We start from the raw sequence: 12,311 nt of genomic DNA on the forward strand, positions 1-12,311 counted from the left end.
GCTTTAGTACAGTTAATATATCACAAATGGATCTACAAAATGGCCAGATTGAAATATTTTCAAGACTATGAGAAAATACTGTGTTTTATTTTTCACATTTCAAAGATATAATGAAACAAATCAAGACAAATCTAGATCAGGATTCATTACTTTCACACTGAAATTTCATGAGACGCAACTGGTCGTCAAAAACACATTGAACTACACATAATCTAATCTACTGAATCTACATAAACTACACATAAGTATGTTATCAGGCATTTATTGAGTCTAAACAGATGCACAACTTACCTGATTTCAGTAGTACACCTAAATGACAATAGTCATATCATTCTGTTCACGTGTTGTACATGCTATAGTTTACTTCCATTGTTTCTTCATCAAATAGCAATATCGAATGATCAAGTCAATAACTGAAACATCAGCGCCACCTTGAGTAACACAAATAATATGTATAATATGTATGTGTACACAAATACGGGATACTGATAATTCACCACTGTCACAGAAAATCAACGTGATATACTATTTATTTTTATGAATATATTACCAATTTCTCTTGTAATAAACAAAGAAATGGGTATCCTGTATTAGTCACACAGATTGCTGTAATAACCTGCTGGGCATTATTGCCACACCTCCACCAGTGCCTTCAGCATGTTTCACCCAATTAATCCCGGACCATCTCCTGGTGGTGGGGCTGTGGCCAGGGATGTCTCCCTGCCCCCCAAAGAAAAACAACAGACACTATTACATACTTAGGGTCTCTAATGATCCTATACACTTTTGGTACTTCAGCCATTATACATCTATTATTGAGTTTTTTTGTTGCAATTTTGGCTATTTGTTTTATACACTATAAGGCAAAGATTGAGGAATACTAAAAATGTGTGGGCACATCTCCCAAAAATGGAAGAGGTGCAGGGGGTGGAATGAGGTCCCAGGTCAGAAACCGAGGTATGCGTTTATGGGTTAAAGTGTAACTTCTCGGTTTCATGTACGCTAATATGTGGCGCCAATCAATAGGGTCTCTATTGCAGTAAAATAGTTTAAAAAACAGGGTTTCCCATGGTAGAATAAGTAGTTTTATTATATAGTACCTTTCCCAAAGCTCAAGGTCACTTTACAATAAGTACATTTTAGAAATACATTAAATAACATGATAAACGATACAAGATACACATAAAAAAAACAAATAATTACTTAAAGTGTACTGCATATATGTTTTCAGCTGGGTCTTGAAAGTGGAAAGAGAGGAAATATTATGAAGAGTAAGGGCTAATGTGTTCCATAGTTTAGGAGCAACAACACAAAATTACCTTCCACCTACAGCAGACAATCAAGATATATCTAGGCACAGACAAATGGCCAAGTTCAGAAGACCTAAGAGGCAAATAAAGGTGAAGTAGATCAGACAAATAAACTGGAGCAAGACCGTTTAAAGCCTTAAATGTTAGGAGAAGTATCTTAAATTGAAAACGGGATGCAACAGGTAGCCAGTGGAGATCATGCAGTATAGAGGTGATGTGAACACGAGGACTCTTGCAGCTGCATTTTGGACATACACTAGTCTAGCAAATGTTCATGAAAAACATGGAAATGTCAAATTTCAAGTGTGGTTTCCAGGTCTGGACGAGTCATGGTCATTTCTATACTGAATTTATGTTTTTGTAGTTATGATAAGCTCTAACATATCTTACAGGCTAGAAATGATTTCTTTGTGCAATCTCTGTAAGGGCGATTCTCACAAAACCTCTCGAGAAAATGTCCTGGTTCTATTTTACATGACAATAAAAATATAAATTGAATAAATTATAGTTTGCATATAGAAAATAAAGCCTATTTGTAGGGCCATTGAGATTTGTTTTACTTTGTGAGATTATTTTCACGACAGTAACACACTTTACCTACCAATTATCATTACCACAATGCAGAAAAGATGGTGATTATGATATTCTCATTACTGCTAAAAATGTCCTGATAATAAGGTCACAGTGAAAAATATCATAACGGTCCTAACTGTACTTTTTATTTTCTTTAAGAAAATTATAATTTTGTCAAAAAATCCTTATCCTTAAATCACAAATGACTAATACTAAAAAAGTAAAAGAAAATCTGTGGGCAGAAGGTGTGGGGATGGTTTGGCTGCCAGTAAATATTCTCAAGTTCTTGTGAATATTTAATAATGACATACAGAAAAAAACTTATGAAATAAATTCAGTATATATATATTCAAGTATTAATAAGATGTTTTAATGTTATAGTATTTCATGTCACAGTATACAATTTCAACACAAAAGTAAAAAAAAGAAAAAAAGAAAAAAAAAAATTATATATAAGATTTGCCCAAAGCAAAAGTCCAGTTAATGCTTGGATTTAGATGATACATGGCACAAGGAATTAGAGAGAGTAGATTTTGAAGAGCTATTTACTCTACATTCATATCACTATCTTGAATCAACATACAAGTTAATTACATTGCAAAGACATCTGTGTCTCATGATAACAGTAAGTGGATAATGACTGTATTTTTTCCATGACTTTTAAAACATTTGAGATTACAAATGTAAATAGTTTTCAGAAGCTGTAATACATCCACTATACAATCATGCCAGTAAACTTAACAGATACATTCTGTAAAAGCATTCTTTTTCTGACATGCATGATTTTATTTAAAGAGATATTGGAAAAGTCAAAGCCATTGGAAAGAACAGTACTAAAACACATCCCTTTTTGCTTTGGATGGCATGGCAACACAAAAGCCTTCACATAATGAATACCGTTTTAAATATGTCATTGCAATGCAATACCCACTCTTTTACCTAAAAAGCAAAATCTCAATTGCCAGCATTACACCAGTACATCTTTGGCCTTGACATGATTTAGTTATCATATAGAATATATATGCAGTAGTGTGCAAATCATTAATATGCCACAAAATATACACATACTGTGAAAATATGACAGAACATCAGCCCTTAAAAGAAGAGTTTTTAAAGTTAACCACATTTCTTCTAATCACTGGTCTGATTACTGGTCATTTTACTCTAGAATTGAATAGTAGTGTACGAGGCATGATGTGTGCCATATCAAACTTATACTGAAATAATATTAAAAGCTAAGGAACAGATAAATAGTAAACTGGGCCCATCTCTGAGCAGTCCACTGATCTATTATCAGCACATAGTCACATAATGTAAAAGGAAAATCCCATATTAACACTGTTACACATTTAGACGTTGGATGAATAGGGCGCCTGGTGTGTGAGGTTTTGTTGGTAGCCATTGAAAATGCTCTTAAGATTAATTGCTTTTGCTTGTATTTTCCTCATTTGTAGGTCTCCTTTTTTTAAATTGTCTGCTAAATGAAAAAATGCAAATGTCTTATTCAATTTGGAGAGGCACATATTTATTCCATCTCATTCTGGGAGAAAATCTTCTGGATGAAGTGCTCTTCTGATTTTTACTGCTTAAAACAGAGCAAACACCAGATATGACATGCAACTCACACAATTCTGGGTTACCGTTATTGCCACTGTTTATAAACATTTGCAAAGTCAGTTGTCTATGCATGGAAAAGCATTTGGGATATTATAAAGCAACAAAGTCACGGGAGCACTTCTAAACGCATTCGTTTCACTAGTCTTTGTAAGAATTACTCCTGAATAAGAGCAAGAAATCAAGTTTAAGGTCTAAAACAAAGAGTGTCAAAATAGTATAAGAGGTGCCAAGAACACTTTTGTCATAGTATCGTACATTCATTTGCTCACAGTCAGCTCTTTAAAAGCATATAGAGTAACGTAATGAAGCAATGAGAATTAAACATTTAGTTAAAATTTCCTTGCTTGGAGTTTTAAACATGTTTCTATACCAAGACTTATTAATAGTTTAAAATAATAAATAATTTAAGTCTGGAACACACAGACAACTGAAAAAAAAAAAAAAAAAGACTCCACTTGTGCTGAAGAATAGGAAGCATTTATTTCTTGGACATGAAGCTTCCTTTCTCTGGTTCCCAAAGCCTGTTTCTGTGAGATTTTGACCCTGCCAAATATCTTTTGGAGAATGGATGGAGGACGGATTGTGCCATAGGCAGGATAACTTGGAAGGATGTGTATATATAAAAATCCATTTAACTCCGTTATGAAAACTAAACTAAACCAAACCTAAAAGGCAGGCAATGAAGTGATTTATTCATCATTGTGAGATGACAGCAATTATTTGACCTTCCATATCAACAGTTTGAGCTCATTGGAGTTTGTGCAGGTACCATGTGGTTTGATGAGAACTTTTAACATTGCATATTTGGTCTCATTTCCTCCTAGTATCGATCCACTCTGCTTACTCTGTTTGTCTATAATGGGACGGTTCAGACCACCTGGGCTTAGTACATCACAGCCATGGCAGTAGGGGAGTTAGATGTCCCTGACCAGTGCTTACATAATGCATCCTCAAGAAAACATGCCAACTTATCACAGTCGTCCTGTATGACACAAAAACAAGATAATCAATCCTATTTACACATACAACAAAAAAATAAAAATAATAAAGTGTCATATTTATTGGTAGCTTTTTCTGGACAAAACTGTCAAACGACAATGTTGGCTGAGATTCTGCACTAACCTCACTGATGAAAGCATGGTGAACCAACTCACTAGCCAAATCTTTGGGACTGTCAGCTGGAAAAAAAGGTACTTTTTAGCCATTAACACACAAATATATTCTCTATATGGTTGGTTTGTTGATGACTTAAGCAAATAAGTATATTAATATCTGGGAAAAAGAAAAAAGTGCACTTAACATCATGTATTGGGGAATGCACTACACTACCATGAAGCATTGCGAATAACAAAACCGAATCAAAATGTTTTTAAAAAACTATTAAATGTCCAGTCATTGATTCTAATTATAATCGATACATTTCAAGTTTACTGAAAAATATTCTCATAAAACACACACACATGCACAATAACAATTTTATTTAGAATTTTAATCTTTAGCACAGAAATTCAGTGTTCATTCTGTGACAGAATAAACGTGCCAAAAACACATTTGTGCATGTGAACGTTTACTTACATCGTATAACATCACAGCTAAGTTGGCGGTGAAGCCGGTCATCCATCTTTAAGAAGAGAGAGAGCTACAGAGACAGAAAGGATAGATAATGATGCAAAACGTTCACAACTTTAATTTAGGTGAAAACTACTAGCCACACAAGATTAACTCACATGACTCCTTGTGCCTTCCTCATTCGCTTCCAAATTACAGTGGATCTGGACGACCTATAGGGAGTCATTACATGATTACAAAACTATTAACAAACAGTGTTTTGATACATATTGTATATTACACCTAAATTAGTTTTATACACTGCATGCCCAATTATTAGGCAAGTGAGTATTCTGATCTTATCATTATTTCCATGCACATTTTCCAACTCCAAACCATTTAAACTTGAATGCTTATTGGATTCAATCATTTTCAGGTGGTAGGTTTGTGTAATGAGGGAGGGTGTGGCGAAAGTGAATAATTATTAGGCAGCTTCTTCATTACCTTCATCATTCTTCCTTTAACTGCCACTGAAAAGTCAAATATTTTAAAATACCTTTCAGACAGATGCAACACTCTTGATATAGCTAAACTATTGAGGGGTGATATATATATATATATATATATATATATATATATATATATATATATATATATATATATACCTACACACACACATATACAGTTATTGTAGTGCAGAGGACTGACTCAATGACTGCTGAGTAGAACTGTATCAGCAGCGCCTGTGGTAAGTTAAATTTACTCAAAGGAAAAACAATCTCTGCTGGGTCAATGTGGGTCTCCCACTTCAGGTCCTGTGAGATGGTAGAGCCCAGGAACCTGAATGACTCCACTGCTGCCACAATGCTGTTCAGAATGGTGAGCGCGGTCAACGTTGGGGTGTTCCTCCTAAAATCCACTATCATCTCCACTGTTTTGAGTGTGTTGAGCTCCAGGTTGTTTTGACTGCACAAGACAGCCAGCTGTTCAACCTCATCATCATCCTGGAAGAGGCAGATGAAAGTAGTGTAATCTGCAAACTTAAGAAGTTTAACAGAGGGGTCCTTGGTGGTGCAGTCATTTGTGTACAGGGAGAAGAGTAGTGGGGATAGCACACATCCCTGGGAGACACCAGTGCTGATTGTACAGTTGCTGGAAGTGAATTTCCCCAGTCTCACTAACTGCTACCTATCTGTCGAAAAGCTTGTGATCCACTGACAGACAGAGGTGGGAAAAGAGAGTTGGGTTAATCTAGTCTGGAGAATTGCTGGGATGATGGTGTTGAAAGCCGAACTAATGTCCACTAAAAGGATCCTTGAATAGGTCCCTGGTCTGTCCAGATGTTGAAGGATATGATGCAATCCCATGTTGACTGCATCATCCACAGACCTGTTTGCTCAATAAGCAAATTGAAGGGGATCCAGAAAGGGTCCAGTGATGTCCTTCATGTGGGCCAACACCTGTCTCTCAAATGACTTTGTGACCAAAGATGTAAGAGCGACGGTCTGTAGTCATTGAGTGCGTTTACATGGACACCAGAAAGAAGCATATTGCAAGAATGTGGCTTGAGAGAAAACAGCGTTCCTGTTTACATGTACTGTATAAGCGGCATACTCTTAACTTTTGTATACATGCGGCTTGGTGAGAAAGCAGTGTTTTCCATAGCAACGTAATATCCCCACAACACTAGTGTAAATAACAAACATGGCATCTGAGAAAGACTTTGCTATTTTACCCTGTTGTTTTGATTTATTTACATATATTCCACAGTTGTTGCTGTGTTTGTTTCCTTAACTTTCTGTTGTGACCTACAGCAGATTTGCGCAGCAATAGTGGGGTTTTCTCTATTACGTAAAACATCTGTATTATTATGCGGAGGTAAGGGACAGTCGATAAATTTACACTGGTGTTTATAAATTAGTATAATTTATTGTGTATGTGCTTTCCCTACTGTACTCCCGGAAATGTCGAAGTGTTTCTGTTTTGTTTACTTCTTGTTCAGCTCCATCCAATGACGTGTTACCCAGGTCTGTTCACACACATGCGCATGCTTCAAAAACCTGTAAGAACGCCACTATGCATGTTAAACAGCTTTATTTGAATCTCTTAAGTGGTGCAAGGAAAACCCTGAAATAAACTGCTTTCTTATGTGCATGTAAATGGGGTCATTAAGTCCTGTGATTTTGGGATTCTTCACAGTGCTCCAGTGATCTGTGTTAAGATGGGTGCCAGCTGGTCAGCACAGGATATTAGACAAGTGGGTTGTCCCTGTGCTTTCCTTGTCTTTTGATTCCAGAAGACACGGCACACATCCTCTTCACAGATCTTAAGTGCACGTTGAGTAGCAGGAGAGGAGAGTAGGGTGGTTGCAGGAGGTGTTGATGTTTGTGTGAAGTGAAGGTCAGAGCGGGTGTTCTGGGCACTTGCAAGTTCCCGGACATTTCTGGGGGGAATTGCCCTAGCCCTCACCCTCCGATCCAACAGTTCCCAGATGTGCTCCATGGGATTGAGATCCAGGCACTTCGCTGGCCATGGCAGAACACTGACATTCCTATATTGCAGGAAATCATGCACAGAATGAGCAGTATAGCTGGTTGCATTGTCATGCTGGATCATGTCAGGATGAGCCTGTAGGAAGGGTACCACATGAGGGAAGAGGATGTCTTCTCTGTAACGCACAGCATTGAGATTGCCTGCAATGACCACAAGCTCAGTCCAATAATGGTGTGACACACCTCCACAGACCATGACAGACCCTCCACCTCCAAATCGATCCCGCTCCAGAGTACAGGCCTCGGTGTAACACTCATTCAGACCATCACCCCTGGTTAGACAAAAGAGTGACTTGTCAGTGAAGAGCACTTTTTGCCAGTACTGTCTGGTCCAGCGAAGGTGGGTGTGTGCCCATAGGTGACGTTGTAGCCGGTGATGTCTGTTAAGGACCTGCCTTACAACAGGCCAACAAGCCCTCAATGCAGCCTCTCTCAGCCTATTGCGAATACCTGGTGTAATTCGGGCAGTTGTTATTGCCATCCTGTACCTGTCACACAGATGTTATATTCGGATGTACCGGTCCGGTGCAGGTGTTGTCACATAGATCAAGATTATCAGCCGTCCTTCCTGTCTCACTGTAGAGATCTCTTCAATACGGACATTGCAATTTATTGACAAGTCCATGCTCCATGCAGCATGCCTAAGTCCCGTTCACACAGATGAGCAGGGAGCCAGGTTATCTTTCTTTTGGTGTTTTTCAGAGTCAATAGAAAGGTGATATGAGCATGAAGCGATCATCTGTGTTACACAACTGCTTTCGGGTCCTTGAATAACGTATTACGTGTGAGTAAGGGCTGCAGGTGGACTTTCTGGTACCCTCCTAGGGTAAGATGGTGCCCCCCTAAAGAGTTGGTGCCCTACGCAGACTGCATACTCTGCTTATAGGGAGCGGCAGTACTTTTCTTTTACATTTACTACTACCCACTCCCCTGTTTCAAACTATATAAAAACAATTTTTAGAGAATTTTGGAATTCTTTATCTACCAATCCTAACTTAGCAGACACGTTTTAGCACCCCCTTCTAACTGTGTTTAAAAGAGCCAAGAATTGAATAAGCTTACATCTAACCAGACCAAGCTCAGCACTGTTCCTATTGGCAATTATAGATGTGGTAATTGTACTGTAACAATACCTATTAAAACTAATAATTTATGTCATCTCCGCACTGAGAAACGCTAACTGTTTTCACATGTATATCGACACATGTAGTTTACTTGATTCATTGCTCTTGTGGTCTGAGGTATGTGGGAAAAACGTCTAGACAACTTAAACAACACGTAAGTCCACATAAAAGTTCTCCAGTTGTGGTTCATTTTAATAACTTTAACAATGACATTTCCACATTACGATTATTTGGTATAGAAAAGGTCAAGCTGCCAAATGGCACCTAGAAGTTGGGACAAAGATCTTATTTTGCTGAGATATGAGGTCTTTTGGATTAACTCTCTCCAAATGTTAGCCCCGGTGGATCTTAATGATAAACTTCCTTTTAATGGTATGCTGTGACGAGGAAATTCATGTTTTGAAAAATGTATTTGTATATTTTTGGTATTTTTCTATGTTCAATGCAGAGATATCTATATGAAAATTATTACATTGTATATTTAATTTTTGTTTTTGATAGATATTAGACTTCAGTAATTTGTTTTCTTACGATGTCTACTCAACATGGTAAATTGAGCTTATTCTTTTTTTGAAAGTGAACAAGGAGGTCTGATTGTCTTTCTATGTTATAAAGGTGAGGTTGTCACCTTTTTTCTGATTGTCATTGGCAATGACTGTTTGTAACTATTTTTGATTGGCCACTCTTTGTTTTAAATTTGCATGTGATTCATTCTTTTTAATACCTGACAAAGGTCACATGACCAAAACGTTGTATTAATAATTGCAATGCATTTGCAATGATATATTGTTTATTTACTTAAGTGTTTTCCCCATGCACGTGCTGATAATTTATCAGGTGTGAAATGGCTTTTTTCTTCTTTGAAGTATAGAATCTTAAAAATACTCTGCAAACTGAGGAAAGGTAGCTAAAATAAGGTTTATACATAGATGAGATGTATTGATAAATTCTGGGAAACGTTTGAACAGACCCTTGCTCCACTATCAGATCTGGACCTACTTCTAATTAATCAGCAGCAAACACTTACAAATGTAGAACAAAAGATCAAAGATGTTGTTCTACATTTTCCAAAACCAGTCTTACTCACATTTCATTTAACATAAATATTTCTCTTCGCATCTCTTTCTTACCTTTCTGGTTTCAGTCTCCTGGGGTTCTGGAGTTGGGGTCTTCACAGTCTCCATCTGTTCCTGTGACAAAGACAGAGCGCGGGGGATTGGGTGGGGCCGCTGGGAAGCGAAGTTCATCAGAGGGTATATGCCATTCCTGGATGAGCAGAAGATAAAAAGTTGTATACTCAAAAGGTACAAGCATTGAAATCAAAAGACAGATTACATTTACATTTACACATTTGTCTGACACTTTTATCCAAAGCACTTATTACAGGGACAATCCCCCCGGAGCAACCTGGAGTTAAGTGCCTTGCTCAAGGACACAATGGTGGTGGCTGTGGGGATCGAACCAACAACCTTCTGATTAACATTAATGTGCATTAGCCCACTACACCACCACTCAGATTAAATCTAAGATCAGTGGATCTTCTCCATGACTTACTTGACATCCTCAAGGAATTTGTCCAACTCCAGAGGCGAGACATGGGAATATCTTGAAAGAACAAAATGAGGAGTTTAGAGGAAAACGGGAAACAAGAGAATAAAAATGTAACGTTTTAGAAACGTACTTCAGATGAACTCCAGGTCGGTCTCGATGGTTAATCTCTGCCATGATGCCATTTGGGTCATAAGATTTAGTCTTTTCTTCCACACAGTTCTCAGGAAGGAGATCTGGGGAAAAAACATGAAAAAAAAAAAAGAAAAAGTTTCTTAGACCTAAGCCACACAGAATGTGACGTACAAAGGAACAACAATTTCCCTTTTTGCATGAACGGCCCATCCATAATGTTTCTTTTACATCTGAGATCAAAACTAAAGTATTTTTACACTGAGAAGTCTGGAAGGTGTTTTCCATGTCCCACTTACACTGATTATTGATAAAACAGTGCGCAGAAAGCAGTTTTAAGGAGTGGACTTCAAATAATACTCTATGGAACAACAGGTCGTGAGCTGTGGGTCTCGTCTTAGCTTCTGTGAGCACACACGATTGGATAAATTCCTGTTGGTGTAGAGAGTTGAAAGCAATAGATTGAACCAAAAGAATTCAATTCAAAAGAATTGAAAAAATTCACTTTTAAGTCTTTTACCCTCATGAGAGGGTCCTCAAGTAACTGTCCAGCATGATCTATGGCCTCTTTCGAAACTGCAGTGTCTCCATTGGCCTGGATTTCCAACACTGCCATCTAAAAGGTGAACAGGGAAATATATATAAAAAAGAAAGAAGGGAAAAACTGAGGTCATACTTTCCTCGAAGGGGAAATATTGCTTGCTAACTTTGATCATTAAGAGTAATTTTCTGACCTCCAAGGCACAAATCCCAAATGAAAATATATCAATGGCGTAGTCGTCTTCAGCAACTAAATGAAAACAAAAACAAAAAACAGTCAATAAATATATAGATGGATACACACAGAACAGCAAGTTATACTAGTGGTGCAGAGATCAGGACATTTGAGGCTGATCACTGATATTTCTAGTAAAAGTGCCATCTGCCACACTTTTGCAAGTTATATAAAAAAGTTATATGTTAACGACTTTAAAATTACATACAAATGTAATTAATTGTGATGTTTATTAGTTATGAACAGTTCTGTTGTCAATATGAAATATCATTGTGACTTAATGGCACCCACTAAACACCATGAGAGCTTACACAGCAGAGATACGTTTAACAATAAGAGATATATCCACAGCAAGCTTCAAAACTGATACATTTAGCAATTGTTTACCATCTTTGGCACTTTTTTGTAATGCAAATCACTAATCATTAAGCAACAGTGTGAAGACGCAGTGCTGTAACTAAAGGTTAAACTGTTATTGCAATTATTAGTGGTATTGTGGCAAACATATATATGATATATATTCATACACATTTTTAAAACAAACCGGCTTATTCATCTGAATTACAGCATGTCAGAAATTGTAAATTCAGGAATGCTTAGAACTGCCAACAACTCACCCTCCAGTGGGTGTAATAGCATGATTTGAGGGCAGAGCAAGTGCTCATTCATTAGAGTAGCAGTGTACCGTATGTGCAATTGTGTGCGTGCTGCAATTAAAGAAAGTTCAGCCCTGAAATTAGGCACGACTGGCCGATCACAGATTTAAGGCAAAGCTCAGTCGATCAAGATCGGTGGCTGATCGATTGGTGGATACCACAGTACATAAGGACAATGATTTATCTAGGATTCATTTATCTTAACTTTACCTTTGCTTCAAGTTAACTTAATATTGTTTTTGTGTTTAAAATATATTAAAAAAAATCTAAATATAATTTAAGATCAAACAATAATTAGCATACCCCCTGCAGTCCCACCGCAGACCCCTTGGGAGAGATGGACATAAAAGATAGTAAAGGCCACAGCTACTCACTGCCATACTCTGGAGCAAAAAAGTGCTGGTTTCGCACTTCATCTCGATGCTGGTGCACATTCCCATGAATAGCCTCAGCAAAAACTAAGTGAAAAAGAGAAA

At 37.4% G+C, this 12,311-nt stretch overlaps 1 protein-coding gene across 1 annotated transcript in view; it reads right to left on the reverse strand.

The window, feature by feature from the left end:
- Nucleotides 1-1,094: 1,094 nt before the first annotated feature.
- The window catches only part of nrbp2a (nuclear receptor binding protein 2a), a 40,231-nt gene continuing 29,014 nt past the window's right edge, over nucleotides 1,095-12,311 (reverse strand). Inside the window, exons 8-18 of the mRNA XM_052134800.1 lie at nucleotides 12,210-12,293; nucleotides 11,139-11,194; nucleotides 10,925-11,020; nucleotides 10,704-10,836; nucleotides 10,406-10,508; nucleotides 10,279-10,329; nucleotides 9,855-9,990; nucleotides 5,228-5,281; nucleotides 5,076-5,139; nucleotides 4,623-4,678; nucleotides 1,095-4,482 (exon numbers count right to left, since the gene is read on the reverse strand). Of these exons, the coding sequence (XP_051990760.1) occupies nucleotides 4,384-4,482; nucleotides 4,623-4,678; nucleotides 5,076-5,139; nucleotides 5,228-5,281; nucleotides 9,855-9,990; nucleotides 10,279-10,329; nucleotides 10,406-10,508; nucleotides 10,704-10,836; nucleotides 10,925-11,020; nucleotides 11,139-11,194; nucleotides 12,210-12,293 (932 nt within the window). The 3' untranslated portion in view covers nucleotides 1,095-4,383. The remainder of the gene's footprint in view (nucleotides 4,483-4,622; nucleotides 4,679-5,075; nucleotides 5,140-5,227; nucleotides 5,282-9,854; nucleotides 9,991-10,278; nucleotides 10,330-10,405; nucleotides 10,509-10,703; nucleotides 10,837-10,924; nucleotides 11,021-11,138; nucleotides 11,195-12,209; nucleotides 12,294-12,311) is intronic.

This window comes from Xyrauchen texanus, chromosome 9 (assembly GCF_025860055.1).
Source record: "Xyrauchen texanus isolate HMW12.3.18 chromosome 9, RBS_HiC_50CHRs, whole genome shotgun sequence".
Classification (NCBI taxonomy): Eukaryota; Metazoa; Chordata; class Actinopteri; order Cypriniformes; family Catostomidae; genus Xyrauchen; species Xyrauchen texanus.